Source organism: Magnolia sinica, chromosome 3, assembly GCF_029962835.1.
Source record: "Magnolia sinica isolate HGM2019 chromosome 3, MsV1, whole genome shotgun sequence".
In the NCBI taxonomy this organism is placed as follows: Eukaryota; Viridiplantae; Streptophyta; class Magnoliopsida; order Magnoliales; family Magnoliaceae; genus Magnolia; species Magnolia sinica.
In genome coordinates this window covers 102,700,209-102,724,894 of record NC_080575.1, presented here as the reverse complement: position 1 = coordinate 102,724,894, position 24,686 = coordinate 102,700,209, and the positions used below count along the sequence as shown (strand labels likewise).

General features: G+C 37.8%; 1 protein-coding gene across 7 annotated transcripts in view; it reads right to left on the bottom strand.

Annotated features, from left to right (window-relative positions):
- The window catches only part of LOC131240473 (glutathione reductase, cytosolic-like), a 54,379-nt gene extending 30,903 nt beyond the window's left edge, over nucleotides 1-23,476 (bottom strand). For 2 of the 7 annotated variants that reach the window (XM_058238723.1, XM_058238724.1), the window contains exons 1-10: nucleotides 23,290-23,476; nucleotides 22,867-23,026; nucleotides 20,754-20,818; nucleotides 15,968-16,037; nucleotides 11,721-11,792; nucleotides 9,405-9,608; nucleotides 8,314-8,387; nucleotides 8,131-8,214; nucleotides 528-615; nucleotides 327-408 (exon numbers count right to left, since the gene is read on the bottom strand). In XM_058238723.1, coding sequence (XP_058094706.1) covers nucleotides 327-408; nucleotides 528-615; nucleotides 8,131-8,214; nucleotides 8,314-8,387; nucleotides 9,405-9,608; nucleotides 11,721-11,792; nucleotides 15,968-16,037; nucleotides 20,754-20,818; nucleotides 22,867-23,007 — 880 coding nt within the window. In that variant the 5' untranslated portion in view covers nucleotides 23,008-23,026; nucleotides 23,290-23,476. The remainder of the gene's footprint in view (nucleotides 1-326; nucleotides 409-527; nucleotides 616-8,130; nucleotides 8,215-8,313; nucleotides 8,388-9,404; nucleotides 9,609-11,720; nucleotides 11,793-15,967; nucleotides 16,038-20,753; nucleotides 20,819-22,866; nucleotides 23,027-23,289) is intronic. The other 5 variants (XM_058238727.1, XM_058238730.1, XM_058238725.1 and 2 more) reach the window with 4 other exon arrangements.
- Nucleotides 23,477-24,686: the final 1,210 nt, after the last annotated feature.

Here is a 24,686-nt window from a genome sequence, read left to right as displayed (position 1 = left end):
TCCTCCTTTTCTTATTGCCACCAACATATGCATTGTGACTATGCATATGGCTGAACTACCATTTTGCATAAACCATGGCAATTGAAGTACTGCAAATGCTTTCTTTATAGAAATCCACGAACATTACACCGGACGAGAAATCATAGCTTCTGTCACAAGGCGCCCAACAGAAATACCATTGCTCAAAAAGACTTTCTTATGAATTATGATAACAACTCGATCAACATAACATTGCAAGATTCTACAGTTCAATCAGGTAACTAAGAAAGTCATTTGATCATTGCAGCTTGAAAATCTTCATGACTAAAAGATGGACTTGAAATTACCAGTTGCAAATAAAACAACATCTGCAACCAATTCTTCCCCACGGTCTGTGAGAACTCGTATGCCATCTTCTGTCTTTATCAACTATATAAACAAACAGGCAATCTTAGCAACAGGCTCAATGTCACCATAAAGGAAAATAGTAAAATTACAAGAAATGGCTTATTCATGAGTAAACATATCTGCTATAGGATTAGGGATACCTCCGACAAGTTTGTCCCTGGGTGCAATTTAATCCCCCTTCCTTCCAGATTCCTTGCCACTAATGCCCTCATTTCATCATCAAAACCTCTGTAAAAAGAAGTGCATAGAGAAGATATTACAATCTACACCCAGACATATGTAAATTAATTCATTAGTGGCACAGAAATTTAAACCAAATGAAGCACAGTAAGAGTAATCAGTCTAAACAGATGTGAATGAACTATTGTAGAGAGATAGAGTATTCATGTTTAGTGATGCAGAGTAACATATCAGTCTCCTTTTATTATTAATAATAAACGTTAGTCACATTGCATAACAACAAATTATGCCCTAATCCTTTTCTTTCTTTTCCTTCTCCCTCTCTCCCTCCTTTCTTCTCTCTTCTTGTCTATCTTCTCTCAACCTTCCCTGTCTACTCGGTATAAGGGAGAGCACTTGGTCAAAGTCAGACTTGGGAGACCACTGCTGACGTCACTAGGTTGTACAACTAATTTTAACACTGTAAGTGCAGAAATCCCATCGATGGGAACAAAAAAAAACTATGGCTTCTAAGAGATCTTGATTGCAGAGGAATAATTGGGTGTCCCTGTTACTCTTCTGGTGGAGCTTCGTTGTGAACTTGTGATAGGTGGCAACAATTCATGTATCTTCCAATCGAGTTTACCATGAAAGCATAGAGCATATGGAGACGTTGATGGTAGAGGAATAATTGGCTCTAGCCATACAAACCCTTTGCCAACCTTAGATGAAGGTTCAGGTAAAACATCGTTTTGCAACTTAGGCGGGCCCTAGTGAAAATCAAGCCTGGGCGACCCCTCCCACATTGTTGTGGCCCACCTGATTTTTGGATTGGGTTGATTTTAGGGCCGTAGGGGTTTCATGATGTAACAAGTCGTTTCCTATCCATTAAGATAGGACTATAAAGGCCTATACATATAGGTAACGGCCATAAAGGCCTATAAATATAGGTAACGGTTGTGACTGTTATGTGATACAGAGGTGAAACGGGGCAGTTGGTTTTTTGGGACCGTAACGGCCATTACGGAGCATAACGATCATTACCCCCCTAACAATCGAAAAACGGCTACCTTTTTTCTATTTAAATCCATTTTCTCCTCATTTTTCCAGTTTTCTTATTCTAAAAACTTTTCTAGATAATTCTACAACAGATTTCAACCACTCTTACTATAGTTTTTAGGATTAAAACTACAAAATGAAGTAATTTGGGTGAATAGAAGCTCCGAGGGTCATTTTTTCAAAAAATTGGTATTTATGCCTTTTTTTTTCCAATTCCTAGTTCTAATGCTTGATTGTGATGTGTAATATATACATACATATATATATATATATATATATATATATATATATATATATATATATATATATATATATAACCATGTTCATAGTTCACCAGACAACCATGTACAACACTCTCACCAATGAGTGGACCATTACGTTACCATAAACATGTCCAAAACACCAAAAAAAAAAAAAATGAATACATATTTGGAATATTTACATTTTTTTGGATTTTTAAAATATTTTTCTAAAAATTTTCGAGCAAGAAAAAAATCAACCATTGTAAGATTGTAATTGTTGTTACGAGCCCGTATTAGCCGTTACAGCCAATACCCGTATCGGTAACAGTAGTGACCGTTATGGCTACCATTACTGATACAGAATACCATGTGAGGTAATGCATCTGGTGACACGTTGCAGATTGGATGTTGTGCATACACCATGTGAGATGCGTTCCCAAAGGGCTCTCACAGGTTCTCATGAATAAGCAGCTCCTAGTAGAAAATGTTTGAAGTGCACTCCAATGGTATCAACACCACCACAAGCTTGCAGTGGTATCAACTATCAAGTGGATGTGGTCTCACGTGGTGTACATATCACATCCAACCTGTCTATTAGATACCTCCCCTAGCTTACCCAATAGGGTCGAAGAATTAGCTCGATCCAAAACTCTAGTAGACAATTGCACAAGGAATAAGGTGGAAGGGGAACCCCACCCTTGATTCTCACTGAGGCTCACTAACATTCAATGGTGGGTGTTCCCTCTCAACTTGTCCCCTTTGTTGTGAGTTTCCATTTGGACTATTTTTGGGGCTCGAGGATAACGTGAGAAGCATCCAACGATGGGTCAGATGTCATGAATACATCACGTGGACCCCGCTTTTGCCCCACACCATCGTAGCTTAAGGTGGTAAATACAAGATCATTCAAATCAGGTTCCTTTGTTATTGGGAGAGGTGAATTCTTATGGATCCATCCCCCGAAGGAACCAGACATGAGAATTTTTCATCATTTGGCTCAAGCAAGAATCAAGGAAGAAAATGGATCCCATAAAAAAATCCATGTGTTATCCAGGCAAGTCTCTATGCAAGAAAAGATTGATAGGATTCCATTTTCCAGAGTTACAACTATCATCCATAGGCTCCAAACCATCAAGTGAATTCTCCCCCTATATTGGAGCCAGCTCAATTCTGTCATCCAATCTAGATGGTGCCTTGGTAAAGGGAGAGAGAGCCTCATCTAGTAGAATTCATATCAAGAAACTCTAAGGGAGGTAGAGGGTCCTTGGAAATCCTCATGTTTTTCATTGGGGTTTTATGGAATATCCTCCTAAGGCACTGTCACTTTCCTCAAGTCTAAGATCATCGCACGTGCACACCCCTTGAGCTATGTTGAACTTGAAATAGGTACTTCGAATCAATTAACTATGCAACAAAACATTTTTTGTTACAAGAAGGAAAAAAAAGTTATGCAATAAAATAACATACAACAATTTTTATTCCATGCCCCTAATATTAAGCACCATGGAGCACACTATCAAAATAGTTATCCATAACAGACCTTAGAACCTATTGACCACAATCCCATGCTAGCACATTTTAATGGTGTTACCATCTAAGGGAGTTCTTTAATGTCCTAGCAGAGTACAACCATTGAAACACAGCCATAGGCACTAAGGGGGTGTTTGATTTTTTATTTTTTTTCCCATGGTAAATCACAGTAAATAAATAATCATTTTTTACTTTTGTATTTATGGCACCGCTCCCAATGTGAAACCGACAGCTATCCTACTTGATAGGTTCCATCTTTAAATTTGAGGAAAACGTTACTATTGTGGGGCCCACCATGATGTACGTGTCTTATGCATGCCATCCATCTATTCTACCAGCTCATTTTAGGGCATTAGCTAAAAAATGAGGCAGATCCAAAGCTCAAGTGGACTACACCACAAGAAACAATAGGAATTGAATGCTTGTTGTTGAAAACTTCTTGGGGCCCAGAAGTTTTGAATCAAGCTGATATTTGTGTTTTCCCTTTTTCATGAGTGTGTGACCTTATGAACCGGTTGTATGAGAAATAAACATCAATATATTATGGACCCTAATAAGGAAACAACTTTCAACAGCAGACGTCATTAGCACTAATATTTCTCATGGTGTGATCCACTTGACCCTTGGATCTCCCTTGTTTTTAGGCTCGTGCCCTAAAATGAGCTGGCAGAACGGATGGACGGAGTGGATAAGATGCATACATCATGGTGGGCCCCACAAATTTTGCACACTACTCGAAAAAGCCGATTCCCACGCATGCAGTTACGAAAATCGAAGTCAAATTACTCACCCTTTTTCCTCTCTACCAAACACATGTAGAGGTCATTATTACGATTTTACTTGTATTTACTTGCATTTTCAAAAATCAAACAGCCCCTAAGAAATTGTACACGTGCCATATGTTAAATTAAACCAACCAAATTATGGAACCTATTGTCATTAAGTCACAATCCGAAGGCCAAATTGGTTGAACAATCCTAACATCTATAAGTCACAAACCCTTGCTTGTTAGAATACGACCAAATGTATATTTTTCATTTTCAACTGTCCAGTAAATGTGCACCGATCTGATAGATAATCATATAAGCAAGATTTTTGGTTCATGATACATTAAGCTGGGATCCATTATTTGGATACTGTAATTTGAATTACTTGTATGCAATTGTGCAATTTCTAAGTTCCTGTGTATCTTTTCTTTTCTTTTCTTTTTTTTGAATGATGACTAATTTCATGAAAATAAAAAAGGAACAGAGGAGCCACACACCTCCACTACAAAAAGCAGTAAATAGAAGCAAAAGCGAAAACAAGAGAGGACCACACTAGTCACGGTCACTATGATCCTCCCTCTAATCTCCCAAAAATTTTAGAGAAGAGAGGCCACTGAGTTCAGGCCTTGTTATAGCCCAATTAATGTCATTAAAGACCCTGTTGTTGCTCTCCTTCCACATCCTGCATAGCACCCATAAGAAAGCAAGGGTCTAGATAGTGTTAACCTGACCTTTAAAAGGGCTGTTTAAGCATTCAAGCAGCCCCAATTCATTCAATGCATTAAATACCCAATAGATGTTGAATTTCGCAAGGAAGAATGCCCAAATTCATTAGCTATATCACAATGAATAAAAAGGTGATTAACTGTTTCTTCTTCCGACTTGTACATCAACACATCTTTTCGACAGCATAAAATTCCAGTTATTAAGGTTATCCACTGTTAGAATCTTGTTGGTTGACTTGTCACAATCCAGAGTAACACTTTTAACTTATGGAGGAGCAGCAGTGTTCCAATCTAAAACATGTGGAGGAGAGACATTTTCCTTCATCACCAACCTAGAGAACATCAAAGTTGCCAAGAACAACCCGTTCATGGACCATTTCAAGGTCTCCATATCCTTGATAGAAATATCCATCTCCAATTTTCTGAGCATGTCAAAAAAAAAAAAAGATTCCTCATCAGTTCTCATCAAGATTCTTCACTATCTCTGGTATTCCACACCTCTATGCTTCCCAACAAAACAAAATCTCAAATCATTTCCCCCCTTGTTAACAGCAAGAGAAAGAGACATTGGCAAGAGGTTGCCAATCATATGTTATCAATCCATGCATCCAACAAGAATCTGATTTTGTCCTCCTCCGCAAAATTATATGTTGTCCATCCATGCATCCAACAAGAGACTGATTTTGCTCTCCTCATCAATAATTGCATGCTGTCAATCCATGCATCCAACAAGAATCTGATTTCATGTAACAGGTGCCACTTTCCACTCTTGACCCTATTTTGCTTGCCCAATTCCTTCTCACCAGTCCTTGATTGGACACCCATTTACTGATGTCTTTCCAAATCACTGACCAATTCCTCTAAATCCCATTGCATGGAACCAACCACCTTCTAACTAACCGTATTTACCCCTAACCACCTTCCTCCACACCATTGCCTGCTCCTTGGCTCCTTGCCAAATCTCCACCACCACTTACATAGAAGAGACCAGTTTCTTGCCTTGACATTCCCAATACCAAGCTCTCCTTCAGTCATGGGATTTTATACATCTTTCCAATTACGGAGAAGAAACATACGATTCACCTCACAACCCATCCACAGGAAGTCCCTTTAGATGTGCTCAATTTTTGAAGCCACAGATGCAGGGATCTTACACAGACAAAAAAGTACATTGGGAAATTTGCTTAGGCCGCCTTAGTACGGGTACTTTCCCTCACAAAAAGAGATACTTTCCTTTCCACCTAGCAAGCTTCTTACCAATCCTCTCCACAACCGGTTCCGAAAACACATCCAATCTTGGGTTTCCACAAAAGGGAGGGCCAAATACACTCGAGAGGGTAGCACCCGTTGCACTCTTCTAGAGTATCAAAGTGTTTCTCTACCAGCTTACTAAAACTCCTAGTCATCAAGAGGAATGATCACAATGGGTCAATCCTATCAAAACTTGAGAAAGAGTTGAGGAAATGTAGGCCCAATGTGATATGCGTATGCCATCCAACCTGTCCATCAGGTACACTTTCCAATGAACATCCCCATCTTGGGGCTTCACTTCGATCAAATCTTTTTTACCGTTCTTTTTTTCTTTTCTTTTCTTTTCTGGTTTTTTTTTTTTTTTTTTTTTTTGGTGAAAGGTAATGAAAGTAAAACAACACACTAAAATTTCCAAAAAATAAAAATAAAAATTGAAAAAGTACGAAAGTTAAGAAAATGCAATCAATAATAAAACCTAAATAACATAATAACAGAGAAAAGACAACCATTCACCAAAGTTTGGCTCCAAAATCCTAAGAGAGTGACACAAACATAGTAGAATGACATAAAGTCACACAGAAAACACTACCTTAAAGTCACATACCATATATTAATACATTAACCAAAGTCAAGAGGGACAAAAGGAAATGTTTCAGCAAAAATGGACGAGATTTACTACGATACACTAAATCTTGAATGTATTTCTGCCCAATATGTGTTGGTTGGTTTATTTGGGTCCGAAACATATTCAATGCAACTAGGTACAAGAGAGAATTTCAATTTTCACACTTGATATCATTTATTTCACATATTTTCAAATATCCAACCCTGTCTAAAAGAATCCCAGAAAAAAAAAAAGGTGGGAAAATTACACATGCATTTCTTTTATTGGAGGTTGGCATGTATGAGTAAACAAAACATTAGCACCTAATGGAATATCCACGGGTGAATGCTGAGCTTAACATTTGAAAAATAAAAATAAAAAAAATTGGAAGTGTGGGAATAATGCAGACAGAACACAATGTTAGGAAAAATAATAATAATAATAATAATAACAACATTATGACCATAAATTTTCATGTCTAATTGTTCATAAAATTTATGAATGTGAATGAGATCAAAGTAATTGAAAGTGTCGGTAGAGTAGAGAAATGTTTGGACTGTTGGAAGAGCCTTCATAATGTGGAAATATCCAAACAAGGAGAGCCTGCTAAAAATACGTTCCATCTGACCGAATAAGTACGCTACTGAACTATGTTGACAAGGGCACTTCTCTGAAAATTTGCCATATCTGAAATCCATATCAAACACTTCTCAAACACGTCGATGCAACCGTTGTGATGCTTTAAGTGTGTAATCATGTCTCTTTTAACATCTTTTGAAGTTTCATTGAAATTTTCCATCATTTTCCCAATGTTTCCCTCAAATAGCAATACATTCCCCGATGCATGCGATATTTCTCATGCAATACCTATATGTTTCTATATGCCAAAGGGTGTGATACATGCATCGATACTGACACTGCAAACATTGGTTGCAGTTACCAGTCATTCTTCTAGACTAAGTTTTCCAGGTCCCTCCCTCAATAACATAGTAACTAATAGGAAGAAGGGTACAAAGGGAATCCTGCAAGAGATTTCTTCAAACTAACAGTTTGTTTATATTGCCAATGGTTTCAGGAGGAAGTTCAAGGAAAGACATGGCAAATGACATTACTAAAATACCCGTGCTTTTCTTTGAATTGCAGTCAACTACAATCAGCATCATGGTAAAGATGCAATCAGTACCAGACTAGCATGACAATAAAAGATGGATGCCATCATCATGGTAAAGAGCCTTGTTCCAGCTATTTGGGGGTGGCATATAAATCTTAATTGGCCAATCAGTGCCGCATTAGAACGACATCAAAAAGATAGATGGCATAATAGTGAATAATTCACCATTGGCATCAAAGAAATTGATTTATAAAACTCAAAAGAGAAAGAAATAATATTGAAACCTAGCTACAACCTCAATGGAAGTTCCTTTCTGTAAAACAGGTCCACATCAACACCCATCCCTCTCCAAATTGAAGCAAATTCAACAGCAATATACCTATATAAGACAGGGTTGTATCAGGAATCAAATCATAAAAATCGATACACCAATACGGAATTAAATTTAACATGAAAAAAGAATGGATCATGTCCCTACCCTCCGCCAAGAATCACAGCACGTTTAGGTAACTCATCCAAGCTCAAAGCTTCATCAGATGTGATAGCCAACTCCTACATCATATTAGAAGTAAGATGGTACAAAAGCAAAGAGAAAGAAACAAAACCACGGAGTCTTCAAAGAAAATGTTTTCATATGTTGAATGAAATGCTCAATGGTTTCAAGTTATTAACAATCCAACAAGCACCAAGCTTCTCCATTTGAAGAGGATTTAAAGTGTGAAGAATTCTTTCCTCTCTTTTTTCCCCAGAGATATTTGAATGAATCTCCAGTCCAACAAGTGGAGAAAATAAGCAATTAGTTAAATGCCCTTTCAGAGAGAGGAGTGATGTACAAGAGAAGCTTCTCAAAATATGAAGATTCAAGAGCTAAGAGCTGACAGCCAGAAAATAAAAGTCACAAAGGTAGTGACAGAAAAGTGGCATTTATGAAGGTTCAATACAAACACAACAATTGAAAAAGGGAATTGTGCAGACACTGGTAAGGGGTATTAGAAGTTGGAACAGAAACTGGGAGTACCAACATGTAATGAAGTTTCATAAGAAAATCCTTGAACCATCTGATGGACATGATACAGGCTTATCAAATTAGAAGATAGCTCTCAAAAAGAAGTCCATGGTGAAACTGGAACATGTTCTTGAAAAAGGAAATGTTATTTGATATACATTTGTTTGTATGTCCACATATAAAATATGCTATTTTTCCACATGTTAAGCCTTTAGTAATTCTGACAAATAGTTAAATAAGTGTAAATTCATGTCATCTAGAACAAAAGCAAGGTCAGTATTTATAAAAGCAGCTATACTAGAATATTCGTGATTAAAAATAAATAAATAAGCAGCTAAAGCAGGACCATTTGTCAATGGGATCTGAAGAGCAATCAAATTCCAATGCCATTTCCATGTAACTTTAAGAACAACAATTCAGAGAAATTTCTTACTTCGGAGAAATTAAAGAGAAACACAGCCTAAGAGAGTAATTGCAACTTATATGGTGGTCCTGAGGAGAACACATAGGTTTATCATGTGTTATAACAGGTCAATTTCTAAGCAATCTAGCAAAAAATTTACCTGCCCTGGAATTTGAGGACGTTGAGCCCGACTTCCTGTTGCAACCAAGATATGCTTTACTGAATACCGGTGCTTTGTACCATCTGGTTGTGTCAGCTCAACTCCATGAGAATCAACCACTTTTCCCTCCCCTTCAAACAACGTTACCCCAGCATTCAACAATAACCGCTTGTATATTCCATTTAATCTGACTATTTCCTGTGTCTGCAACATCAAGAAATGAAATTTTAACTACAAATTCTAACTATTATGTTTAGAGTTCCAAAGTTGGGGAGCATTTGGAAATATGGGGGGGGGGGGCGCGGGGGGCGGGGGGCGGGGGGTGGGTGTATGATTGAAAACAGTGCTACTGAAATTGGGAATAGGGCACAAACTAAATTCTTGGATGACTTGTCATATGGTGAAAAAGCCTTCTTTTTTTTTCTAGAATTTTCTAGGTTGCATACAGTGGCTCCAGTGAAAGATAGTCCTTTAATACTATGAAATTTCTGGCAACCAGGTGACCTAAGAGATGAGGAGACAATCGAGCTTATTGGTCTCTTGGCAAAGCTAGAGAGGAATCCCTATCGCTGGGATGGAAATAGATGGAGGTAGAGTCATAATGATACAAAACTTTTACTGCTGAAGTCATCCTATGACTTCGTGTGTGTGTGTGTGTGTGTGTGTGTGTGTGTGTGTGTGTGTGTGTGTTGGAAGGGAGGGATGGGATGGGGATGGGGATGGATGAAGGAGACAGTGCAGTGCCAATGGCAGAAATCCGATCTAATCAAGGCACCCCCAAAGGTAATCGCATTTGGATAATTAGTTGGCAGAGACAAGATGTTAGCAGTTGATTACGTAAGGAACAGAAAGATAATAATCACATATGCTTGCATCTTATGCCTCAAGGATACCTAAACAGTGGATCATTATTCAGTATTGGATATTTTCAACAGAAATGTGAGGGGATTCTTTAAGTAATATGTGATGGATTGGGTGATGCCTGAGTCAAGGGAGAAGCATGAAATAGGGGCAGCCTTAGAAGCATGAAACAGGGGCAGCCTTAGAAGCATGAAATAGGTGCAGCCTTGGAAGCATGGAATAGGGGCTGCCAAGGTAAAATGAAAGATGTTATGGAGATTGTCTTTGTAAGTAGGGATATGGGCCACTAAGAAAGAATGAAGGTACAGAATTTTCAACAACAAGGCAAGAACCTCTAGGAGAGGTTTCGATTAGGGCAAAAAAGAAAGGTCATGGGCTGTTTTGATTAGGACCATTAGGAAAGAATGAAATAACAGAACTTTTCCATAGGCTGTTTGTACAATAGCTCTTTTAAGGTGTTGTAAGGCTGGGGAAGAGGACCTATTGTAGTTGGTGACATATGATTCCACACCACCTCCTCTACTCCTCATCTCCTTTTCTTTAAGTGGTCTAGCTTTACTCTTCCTACAATAAGTAATCGGTATCCATAAAAAATAAAAAAAGAAGAGATGATTGAAAAGTATTCCATACATATCCCTTGTGTGTCTATGTATTGGCTATGGAAGAATGGGGAATGATAGTTAAAAGAGATAGAAGGGTATAACAAAAAAATATCCCATGCATATCCCTTGTGTGTGTGGGTATTGGGGAATCATTATTAAAAGAGGTAATAGGGTATGACTGAAAAGCATTCCATGCATATCCCTTATGTTTATTTGAGTATCCAGGTCGGGTAGCTAAATCCCTTGAAGGATCAAAGTATCAAAGTATGAGAGTGTGAATGATTCTCATGAAGTGAGACTGAGGAACAAAGACCTCATTAAGTGGACGCTTGCGTCCTACCCCCGCCCGTCTCTAGCCCCAAACGGGCAGCGGGTAGTCCCACCTTGATGTCTCTGTTTATCCAAGCCGTCCATCCTTTTTTCATATCATTTTAAGGCATGATGAAAACAAAAAATGAGGAAGATCCAACGCTCAAATGAACCACACCAGAGATGACTCTTGCATTTAAAGCAACTGGCATTTCATGCTTTGTGCATTTAATGCAACCAAGCTTATTATTTGGTGTGGTCCACTTGATCATTGGATCTGCCTCATTTTTTTATCATGCCTTCAAATGATCTAAGAAAAGGGATGGACAGATTGGATAAACAGATACATCACGGTGGGACCGCCCACAGAACTGCCCGTTCGGGGCTAGAGACAGGCGGGGGTAGGACGCAATCCACGTCCTCGTCAAGTATATTTCACAAGAATGATAATAGATATTATACCCCTTGGAAAGCAATAACATATTATTGCAAGCGTAGCTCCTATAGGCATACATAAAGAAGCAATGCACCTATAAACCCCTACCTTATTATGCAAAAGCTTTTTCCAATTGAAGTCGACTTGCTCATTCAGCTCCCACCCATAATTCTTCGCATCCTACAAAAGGAAACCACTTTCAAATCAATACGTTGCATATGCAAAATGACATCATAATCTACACAAACCGATATTGATGTAACATGTCCCAAAAAATATAGTTGAAGAAAGAAATCACTTAAAAGAAGTTAGATTTGGGTACTCGCAAAATGTAGTCGCATTTAGGACAAACTCGACATATAAAACAAGACTTCATCTGGTAAAGAACATAATATGAAATGGTTTAGTGACAAAGGTTCATCAAAGAAGGTATGAGGTCACCCTCAATGTCATATGTTGGGGAACCAAAATCGGTGCTCTCTTTTGGAGTATGGCTTGAGTTCTAAGTGAGATATTTGATATTATCCTTAATGTGGGGCACATTTCGTCTCCCACATCCATGGGACCAACTAGGGCTATCAACGGCCCAAGCTTAAGGCCAGGCCGAGGTCTGCCCAAGCTCGACCTGCATAGTAAATCCTGGGCCCAATAAGGACCCGGCCCTATGATAGACCAAAACAAGAAGGCCTTACCCAAACCCCTAACAAATACGGCCCAAGCCCAGCAACCAACTTTTGTGCAAGATCTAGGATGTGCGTTTGATCTGACCATCATGGATGATGTATGACAAAAATCACACTAAAACCCTAAATGGGCCGAGGTCGGCCAAGCATGGACTAGGCTAACGAGATCTTAGACATAGCCCAAGCTCAGGCCTATGATGGGCCAAAACAACAGACCAGACCTCGGCACAAGATGTTTATGCATGATCCGAGTCCAAGCTCCACCACCCACTTTCATGTGCAAGTTCTAGGCAGTTCATTTGGTATGCCTCATAATGCATGATATATGACAAAAATGACCTTGAGACCCTAAATAGGCTAGGTTGGGTGGAGTGCAAAAGGACTGACCTAAGGGTAGGCAGTCATTGGCCCTAGCCCTAACAAGATGAAAAGGCCTCAGCCCTAACCCTGGCCCTATAAGGAAAAGAGTTGAAGGGATTAAAGGTTTTTAATAGGCCCAATTACAGAAATATTTCTGGGGATATCTTCCATCCACAATAAACCCTATTTATAAATTGCAATGTTGTCAAAATCATAATCGTATTGCAAATCATAATAGGTGTTGACTCATATCAAATCACAAAATGTATTGAACATCGTAAGATTTTTTATGATTTACTTTAAAAGATGGAAAAATAAGAAAAATATAAATAAAGCAGAAAAATTAAAAACTCATCAACCATCCTTTTGCCATCAATATGCACCAAGTAATACCATGTCATGAGTGTTAAAAGATTCTTATCTTTCGTGTCATAATAGCGTTAAAAGATTCCTATCTTTCATGTCATGATAGTGTTAAAAGATCCTTATCTTTCCTTTTCTTTTCTTTTCTTTTTTTTCTTTTTTTGTCTTTCAAGAAATTTTCCTTAAAAACATACAAGGGTACTTAATAATTTATGTTCTTGTTACCTTTCTTGAATGTAGAAATCACACTGGAAAAGTGGCATTTGATTCTGTAGACTGATGAAAAAAGATATTTTGATTTCTAACCATTATTCTAGATTACATGTAAAGTCAACATGATCGTAACCATCCAAAAAAACATTTCAGATAAGTCATAAATCAATTTAGTGTTTCGACCAGTTAAGAAGTAAGAAATTATTATTATTATTATATAAACTCTTTGATTTAACATTGAAGAACAATTCTTAAAGCCCCCAACAATTTAAAAACATAAAACAAAAGCCAACTGAAGCTTAAAATAGAAGAGAATAAGTATAATTTGAATCATAATTGTAGGATTCGAATCATAGAATTGTAGGTTTCATATAAAAAAGGATTCAAAGGTGGGATTCACATGTTTTTGCTTAAGATTCGACTTAGATCATAAATCGTAAATCGTAGGATTTTGACGAACAGTTTGGATCATTGAAACATGACCCATATCCAATTATTATATTTAACCTACATAGGTAAGTCGATAGGGAACAATTAATAAGTGTCAATAAACCATTATAACAGTGACCGCTTTTTTTTTTGGGGAGAGATAAAAATTAGTATAACAGAAATGTACAGAGATAGCCCGACCAGTTGATAGCCCTAGGGCCAACCCAGCATGGAAGAGTTAGCTGACAGGTATATCGAGTTGACAGGCTTAGAAATCTTTAAAATTAATTCTGCCAAATTAAGGGATTTATTTTTTTATGTACCATAATTATTATTTCCTAGCGGTAATATTACTCTTTTTCAATGAAGAATGAAAGAGAGAGAGAGAGAGAGAGAGAGAGAGAGAGAGAGAGGAAAGAATTAGGAAAGCTGTGAAGCTTTCAGCTGCAATACATTCAATTCGTGGGCTTTTATGCCCTTGAAAACAATATATCCCCTGGTTAAGCCAGGTTTTACACTACAAGTGATCAATGCAACATGGGTACTACTTAGGTGCAAAACATGGTTAAATGCATTGGGGTTGTGCTTGAATGCATAGTATGGCTCGACCCATGTAGTCCATGGATATTGCATCAAGCCTTATGCATGTGGATAAGCCAATGTTACAGAAGAGATAGGGCTTGAGATTTCTTATCCATGAGAATTCTGAAACTAATCATGTATTTGGCAAGTACATGTGTGAGGTTGCCATGGTACTGGATGACTGCAGTAGTAGTGTTGGCCTTGTCTCGTGCAACTTGAGGTGCAGACTCACATTAGTATATGGGTGTCAAGAAGACTAGTAGTTGGCACATTAAACAGAGGGTTGCAGTGAAGGAATGCTCCTAGGTCCCATAATGGGAGCATCCACTTCCATGAACCCCAGCTACATGTCCTTTGATCCAAGGGCTAGGCATGGAGATTTTTGTCCGCCTTCTAAAGTGGCTTTGACACACGATGTTATTCTCAAGGCCCAAGGTAACATACGCATGTGATTGAGACACTTGAGAATAAACATGTAGTCCCATGTGAGCCTAATAAGGAATCAACAAATGGTAGTCTCTTGTATAGATTACTGTTTGCCAACGAAGATCCACATGAATTGAAATGGTTCAACGCATCTCCTTTTGTCCTTCTCACTTTCTCCCCTCCACCTCTTCGGCTCTCCCCCTAGATTTTAAGTGTGAAAGGGCTCATCACCCAAGTGGATGGCTAGGGCATTGGAGGCAGAAACTCTCATCAGAGTTGTGGGTTGACGCCTCTCCGTATGTCCTTCTCGCCTTATCTCCTCCTTCACAAGAGGTTAAGCTCCATCTCTTCTTCTTTCTTTATGCTTTCGTATCTTAAAATTTTAAGTTATCCATGCATGATGCCTTACTTGAAACGTATGGCAAACTGGGAGTTTCTTTCTTTCTTTTTTTTCCCAACACAGAAATGACGGTTGACCCATTGAATAATGGCAGGAAAGCTACTAGATTCATTGCCATGAAGTATGGACGCATTTCTGTATTTTATCTTCTTTCAAAAAATAACATAGGCAAATTGATGAAAGTGACATGAGGTTATAGTAATATGTACAACATCCATAGAATATGCATTTGACAATGTACTGGGCAACAAACAAACCGAAGTCAATCCTAACACCAAGTGTGCATTAAGACCCCAATAGATCAATTCCAAGTAACTATCAATTTCGATATGTGAGAAAGAAACAGGAAACAAAGGAAGCACAATGCAATATCATTTACTTGATTATAGCTCTTAGTGAAGGATGGAGATTTTTCTTTAGATGTGATTCCTCAAGAATTGTTCGTGGCTCATGCACACTACTGTTCAGAGTAAAATATGGAAGCAAATTCCCATAACATTTAAACTTTAAAATGCCAAACATCAGAAAGCTTCTAGAACCAAGCACGGGCAAAATGCATTTAGCATTTGGCAGTAAAGATGAACAAATCAAAGTAATATGAAGTGCTAAAGATGGACAACGCAAGAAATCATAAGAGCTGATAAGTCTCAAATGTATGTTATCTAAGTAGATTAAATTACCTAGCCAAAAAAGCGACTAAATGCATGTTCAAATCAGCAGGGAAGAGATATTAATGGATCCAAGTGGATGCAGAACTATCTTATGCCTACAGCCCATAAGTCGGTTCCAAAATAAACTACTGAAGAAGACTTCATCACTAATTCACATTAATCCATCACAAATACATGTAAGCTGAATTCCAACAAAATTTCATAAAATTCCAAATACCAAGATCTCACCTCAAATTCACCTCGAAATGATGCTCCATACACCAAAATCTTTTTTGGAACACAGCCACGAATGACACACCTACAATGTAGATTGTAGGGCTCTCATGATTGTATACAAGATAAAACTACAGTCAGCAGAATCACAGACCAGTACGAACAAACACTACTAATCTAGAACCATAAAACAATAGAGAACTCCGTCAAATGTCACAACAACGACTATTTACTTTTTCACTAAATGCAATTCTTCAGCAGAATATTTGCACATTTGATGGATGCTAGACAGCAACAGCCATGTTTATCGACATCTATCTGCCCATGGCTAGAAAAGTTCACAAAGCCAAGCGAAACTTCAAGTTAGACAACTACGTTATTACTGATATAAAGCTTAAGAGAACTCCATCTGACATAATAATGATAAATAAATTTATATGAACCATTACTCATCAAGAATATGTTGTATTTTAAATTATTTTAAAATAATTTAGTGTTTCAAAATATCCGTTGGGACGGACCATGGCTGTGGCCATAGGTGCGCATGTGCCCTACGGATGTGTCTTTTCACTGAAAGGTTATATCCTTTCAATTTTTGTTTTGAAAAGTTGTATCTTTTGAAGCCTAGGGGTCGCACCACTTGGGTTTAAACCCAATAGTCACAACCCTTTGTGAAAGGGTGTCTTCACAAAGTCTATAAATAGACTCTCTCATCTGTTTTTTTTTTTTTTAAGTAAGAAAAAGTTCTTTTTTTAATTTAAAAGTACAGTTTAAGTGTTTTCTAGTTCAGGTTAAGACTACAAAGTGGTTCGATCCCGTGTACAGTGAGTGCACCACTGGGACCAGGTCATAGTCGTTGTATCCTGGAGGTCGATTGCTCTGGAAACCTGTTGCACTTGGGACGCTGTCCAAGGGGAGCAAATTCGATTTCAAGCCGAGTGACTCATGTCATGCCTCGACTTCTATAAACCGATAAGTTTTCTCTTTTTCTCAATTTAAATTTATTTTATTTACATAGCTTTTCAAAATCCATATCCCAACAGAATAACCATGCGAATCAATGATCATTAGTTACCCTTTCACAGAAACAAAAAAAAAAAATTTAATATGAATAATATTTTATACTTTAAAACAGTTAAAGATATAAGTAACAGAAATAATATTGTAAACTAGTGATGCAATTTGAGAGCATCAAACAGCTAGAAAATAACAGCAATCCCAAGGACTGCAGCACAAATAATAGAAATTAATCAAAGAAATTGTAGAAAGAGATGAACTAAGATAAATAGATCATCCAACCCTATTGACAATCTATAGTACCAAAATCTCACAAAGCGAATAGTGATGTGAATGGTATCAAGAGCCATTACTTTTTTGTGGATGGCAACCAAAAGAAATATATTACCAACCTAAACTCTGCTGCTTGTGACTCTTAAGTAGTCTCCAAATAAAAACCTAATTTGTTGACTGACAAAGGACTCATTAAACAACTCTTTACTACTTAAAGATTGTTTTGAAATGTCTACAAAACAAGAAGTCCCAATTTCATATTCAAATAGGTATCCTGTTAAGCACCCTAGCACATGTTTTCTTTAGGGATTGTTTAGGTTTTATTTAAGATTACACAAGTTACATGAAAAGAAAACCTGCTATTTTTGGAATGCAAACATATGAAAACAATAAAAGGTGATTAATGATGATAAATTCATGTATGAGACAGGTCCAGGTTGGGTTCTAGATGGTCCATTGTTGGGTGGTCGAAGCCTGACGGAATTATATCTAGGGTTAAGGGCAGACCAAGTCGTATTTAGTTAACTTCAAGAGGCTCCAAATCCAACCCATTTGATTATCCAGGCAGTTTTGTGAGCCCATACATGACGCATAGGATCCAAGGATCTTAGTATTCCCACCACCCATTATTGCAGGCTCATTCATTCCTTGATCCCCCGAGTATTGGTTTCTATCTTACTACTTTGGATTGAATTACCCCGTGGAAAAAAGAACGGAAAATAATAATAATAATAAAAACCTCGCCATTCATCAAGAGGCAAGAGCGTAGACACGTATGATAGACAAACTACATTCAGATCTCAGTTTTATAGTGTTGTACTGGTAAGTATAACAGTGTACATTCCATTATTTTTCAATTATATACTAGCACAAATCATTAAAAAGCAAGGCAGAATATACCGGCAAGCATCAATCTCCATGACTAGAGAACCCTCTCAAAGGTACCTATTACAAGCAGAAATGCTCACTTTTTTTTACAAATACAAGAGTGAGCTTCTGAACCAAAGGCATCAGCAGTGATTCAAATATTGGTACCAATGCACACATCACATGTATTGGGGACATTAGTGACAACTGACAAGTATTAAATGAAGGCCCCTATTCATAAATAATAAATAATAAATGAAGGCTCCTGATTTCCTTGGGCAGCAACCATTGGGATACGGAAATATATCGGTATCGCATAGGAAATATCGCATGTATTGGGGAATGTATCGATGTTTGAGGGAAACATTGGGAAATGATGGAATTTTTCAATAAAAATTAAGGATATGTTGAAAAAGGTATGATTATACACTTAGAACTCAAAAGATAATGAAAAGTAAGGTTTTTTTATTTCTAGTGGGAAAATGTATTGCAATGTATCACATGTATCAACAATAAAGGGGGATTTTATGTAGGGTTTTTAGCAAAATATTGCAATACATCAGTGATGCATTGCAATATTTTGTGTACTATGGAGGAATTTAGTAACTCCCCATGTATAACGTATCAGCCACATGCAATATCAATAGTATCAGCCAATACTATCCAATGTTTCCCATATTGTCATTGCGTAATGTATCGCACCCTTGGGATAAAGATACATATCAGTTATTGCATGTAAATTGTAATACATCAGTGTATCATTGTTGATGGGAAACATTGGGAAATTTATTGAATTTTTCAAAGAAACTTCAGCGATTGCTAAACAAGACATCAATACACACTTAGGGCTCGTTTGGGAGCTTGCAAATGGAGGTAAATGGGAAATGGAATTGGAGGTAAATGAATTGGGAGTAATGGCTCACTCAGTTGTGTGTGCATGGGAGTAAATACAATACATTTGAAATCCAAAATCAAAACATCGCAAGAAAAAAGTGCACATAATAGGTTTCCTTTGTATAAGGTCCTAATCCATGTGTTGTCAAACTAAACTAATGCAAGTATATTCAAAATCAATTCACATAATTTACAAATATAAAAAGACATATATGGAAACACAAGCAATACATTTAAAAGCAAAAGAAGTAGAAAATTAAAATTATACCTGTGAATAATGTGCGTAGTTGTGGGCCTTGTGGCTCAAAACCACATAAAGTTGCACAATGGCTCAAAATCATCATTTCCATCTCAACGGGGCTGAGCATAGTACTACTGCTTCACAAATCAACAATACTATGCCCATGTCATAGTAGAAGGATACCAGTGAAGATGCTCTCTAGCATAAGACTAGTACTCATCCTCTCCAATTTGAGAAAATTTAGAAAAATTTTAAATTTTTCATAAATTGGCCATCTTCGCCCAAATCCCAAAATTAGTGTGTATGTAATGATGATTTCATCAAACGCTCATGAATGCTCTAAAATAAGAGCCCATTGACCGCTAATCAAAGTGGAATTTCTAAATAATATTTTTTAAAACTTTTTTTAATTATTTTTAGTTAAAATTTTATTTTTTCCCGAAAAATCTCCAAATTGCCAAGAATCACTGGATCAAGTTACATGCATGTTTGATTTTATGTTACACTAAGATTGCAATCGATTTGAGAGAAACTGGGAAATTTTTTATTTTTTCCAATTTTTCGTCACTCAACCAAGGTATTCAAAATCGGTTACATAACAATCATAACCGATATCAACAAATATCGTCAATACGAAGTATTTTTTGTAGAGGATTGGTCGCGATCTCTCATAATATTTTGTGATATCTACAATAACATTCAATACATTGTGATATATCCTACGATACAAAATATTTTATACACTACCTGTGCGTTTTGCATCACATAGGTGGCATACAAGATATATCGTGGGATATATTGATATATCGGCCGATATCGTCAATACTAAAAACATTGATAATATTTATACTTAAAAACTAGGCATCAAGATCCCCTTAAAAACAACATTAGACAATTATTAAATGAAGGCCCCAAGTTTTCTTAAGCAACCACCTTAATGGCTTTAGATATAGCAACTTCTACTTCTGAGTAGATAATAGCAAAGTTAGGAGGAACTTCTATTAGAAAATGCATTTGAGAGAACTTAGTAGTAGCACCAATAGGTATTAAGATGAGGGAACCTTAGATGGTTTGGTCATGTGTAATGGAGACGAAGAACTGTGCAGGTTAGGAGTGAATTGGTACAAGTTCAAGGCTCTAAAGGGCAAGAGGAAGGCCCAAAAGGACCTGGATATAGGTAGTAAGAAAATACTTAATGACCTCTGCTCTTATTGAAGGTATGGCCCTTCATAGAGTGGAATAGTGTAACAAAATTCATGTAGCCTACCCCAATTAATTGGGATAAAGCTTAGACGACGATGATGATGACAGTAGAGTTAATAATCACAAAATCATAAAGACAAATGACACCATTGGTGACATAAAACAAGTTGGTGGCATCCTACCCAAGACCATGTCACAGCATAAGAAAATATAAACTTAGAATTCATAATGCCCGTTCATATGTTCATAGAAAAACATTATGAAAAACCAAACACCAATACAAGCCTTTAGCTTTCATCAACTTACGTTCCACCTATTCCTCCAATGACCTCTGAGCTAATTGGATGAAACGGGAGCTCACAAATTGCAACCTTGAAGCATAACAATTCATAAATTAGTTAGTGCAAAATTCACTAGAGCATGTTGCCAATGGATAAGAAAATAACAGCATCACATGCATTGCAGCTCATTAAACAAAAGTGAAAATACAAATAAATAAATAAATCTCAACACCCAAATGGAAATTTTGATGTAACTTACTAAATAACAAAAAGCAGATTTTTTATTTTTTATTTTTTTTGGTGTCATCAAATTCACCGAAAAATTTATTTTATTTTTTTTTTTTTTTTTTTAAAGTCATGTAAAAAGGTACTTCAGAAAATAGGTGCATATGATAATAACTTGACCAGACCCAGGTAAGTAAATTGAACAAAGGTAATCAAAGTAAAATATGCAACTTTCAGGGTGATAAGAAGTTTATCAGAAATGCTCTCCATCTCAAGTACGCATTTTACTCCCTCCCTCACTTCCATCTCTAACTTACGCATAGCACACACCAAGGGAGATCAGGACAAAAATCATGGTGATCAGCTAGTTACAGGAACCTTCTAACAAGGTGCCAGGCACACTCCTGCTTCATACTTGTGCTCCTGCTCCTGCCTCATAGGCATTTATATTATCTATTTAAAAACAGACGCTTGCCTGTTGCTGCACCCGAATTCCCTCCCACTTCACATCACACTTTATGAGTAAGGGTTGGACCATCTTGGTAGTTGCATCAGCTGTTTGCAAATGGGTGGTTAAAATGTCTTGAGTGAAAGCATGAAAAATGGCCAGAATTAAAGGAAAATTTTGCACCAATCAGATGGCTAGTACTGTCTAACCACAGCTAGGGATGAAGCTTGGTCCCTATACATGGGCCCATGAGAACAGCAGTCTCGAACACCAACGACATGTGCCAACTGCCATGGATACATGATGAGGGAGAAAGAAAATTGGTAGCTGAAAGTGGGATCCTTCCTAGTGTTCTCCAGATAATAATTTCATCAACAAGTTAGAACAACAGAAAAATGGACCTCTTCATGACTTTCGAATGATAAAGAAGTTATGCAGTCTGCTATTTTGATCAAGTTTAACCTTGATGCATTTAAGCAGAAGCTGTTTGTGTGATCTGGACTCTGTACCAAGCAAAACAATAACATCTTGCTTTGGAGGAACAGAGAAATGATGAAGCAATTTATGAAAAATTAAAAACAGATTAAGGAGGAGATTCTGCACATGCATACAGGATCTGGGCCATCAGCATGTAAGGACCACCGTAGATGCCATGGCCCAAGAATCAGTATGGCCACTCATCAAATAGTCAATAGGTGTATGAAATGGAGAGAAAGAAAATGACCAACATGCACATGTGGACTGGCCTGATCTCTAGACTGGGGTATGCCCAAGGTGGGTCTGCCAAGTGACAAATAGTCTAAATCTTGCACATGTTTTGCATGGGAACATTTCCTGCCAATCTCATCTTCAATTTGGATTTACACAAATTGCTATAGCATGTCTCAAGAGTGACTATAGTTCCTGGGGCATCATGAACATTACATGTCCTAATGCACCAAGTTATGCAAAGTGGGGTGATGGTTTGGTGATCCAGACTATCGATTTGATGGAGCCCACCATGGATGGTTGATGCCCTGAAATTCTTCCAGATTTAAAGATCCTAGCTACCAAAACCTCAGCCTTTCTTCCAGACCCCAGCTGCATTTTTCTTAACCATCTATCGATAGCCATACATCAATCGAAGGGTTAACATCTTCCAACCTGAGCCATTTCTGCGAGCATGATCCATCCAATGAAACACATCAGATCAATGAAATCATAAACCCCACTTGTACAGACTAGCATCAGTTCATACATGGGGTCACTATAGATCCTCCTGATGTATGGTGGCCCTGCAGATCCTCTTTGCCTAATGGGTTCTTACTCTCTCTCTCTTTTTCTCTCTTTCTTTCACCAACACTATTGAGTCGGCGAATGCAATCAAATGAAACAATTTTAGTGATTCAAAGAAACACGAATACAACAAATATTATAACAAAAACACAAACTGAAGTTTTAAGAATTTCTTTGTTCTCATTTTTACCTTAGCTCCGAATCCAGCTGAAGTCCTAGATGCCCGGACACCGCCACTGCCAGCTCCAATAACAAACAGATCAAAGTCGTACTGAGCTTCTTCTGCAGTAGAACTGCTCAGCTCACCATCAATGAGCATCTTCCTCGACATTTTTACACTACAAAGATAACTAAATACACATCGAAATCAAAATCATTACAAAGAAAAAACCAGACGCCCAAAAAGCCAGTAAAATTCAAGCAATGAAGTTCAGATTGAAATCTTCAAGTCTCCATTCCAGTAACAAAAGATAAACTGAAGAAAGGAAAAACAACAAAATTTGCAGAATTTATGGAATCGGAACGGATTTGAATGAGAAAAACGTCGCAACGATCCGCAAGAAATGCTTGTTTCGAAGAAGAACAGATCAAACGACTAATCGGAATTTCTTACCTTGTGGAATGGTAGATATGAAAGAAATCGGTCGCTTGATTTTTCTAGAGTTTTGGAGAAGGAGAAGCTACTGATAGTGAGATCACCACGACAGAAATCGTGGAGAATGGAAAGAGGGCAAGAGCTTTGATATTATGTAATTTTTGACAAGAGGAGGAGGGAAAATAATCACTCGATCGGCCTTTTGTTTTTTTGCCTTGATTGGGTGAGAAATAACCGTAGCGACGGTGTTTGTTGGACGCTGCAATGGGTAAAAGAGTCATTTTTAATTTTGTAGTTTAGTAGGAATGAACGCATCGACGCGGATTAGCTACTGATCTCTGACAGTAGCATTCTCGCTACTGAAGTGACGTCACCAAAATGTGGGCCCCACCATGATATATGTGTTATATCCACACCGTCCATACATTTGGAGAGGTCATTTCATGCGATGAGAGAAATAATGAGGCAGATCCAAAGCTCAAATGGACCCCACCACAGAAAACATTGGACATTAAACACCTATCATTAAAAACTTTTCTTGGCTATAGAAGTTTTCGATCAAGCTAGCATTTATGCTATCCCTTATTTCATGTATGAATTAACTTATAAACAGGTTAGATCTCAAATAGACATCATGGTGGGGCCAAGGAAGGTTTCAACGGTGGTCATCACTGGCCCTACTCTTTTCACTGGTGGGGTCCACTTGAACTTTGGATCTGCCTAATTCTTTGGCTCATGCCCTAAAATGATCTCTCCAAATGGATGGATGGTGTGGATATAACACATACATCATGGTGGGGCCAAAAGAAACGTTGTGACGTCACTTCAGTAGCAAGACTCGCTACTGTTGGGTACAGTAGCCAATCCGCTTCACCGGCGGAGCGATTCCCACGTCGGAAGATCAACTGAGGAAGATTCCGAGCGATTTAAAACGAGCATCCTGCACTTGTACATCCAAGTAGACGGGGATTGCTTGGTATCCCCAAGCACCACGTAGCTCCGTAGTCCGTAGCGTTGAAACCTGGCGATATTTGATTGGACCACGTACACCGTGGGGCCCACCTGCTCAGTGATCTGATGGAAGCGTCTAGGTACATTGAACCAATGATCGATGAATATATAACAATGAATGTGAACGGGAATCTAATCGCATCAAATACACCAAAAATTCCCATGGGCTCGGTGTTGTGGGCCCCACCATTTTTTATTTTTTATTTTTTTTTTACACACGCAGACACACCCCCACACATTCACGGGAACGGATTGGCTACTCCCCCTGACACCAGCCCTGGGGCTGTGGTCGGTGCTCTGTGGGCCCCACTATGATGTATGTGTTTCATCCATTCTGTTCATTCATTTTTAAAGATCATTTTAGGGCTTTGGACCAAAAATGAGAGGTATATACATCTCAGGTG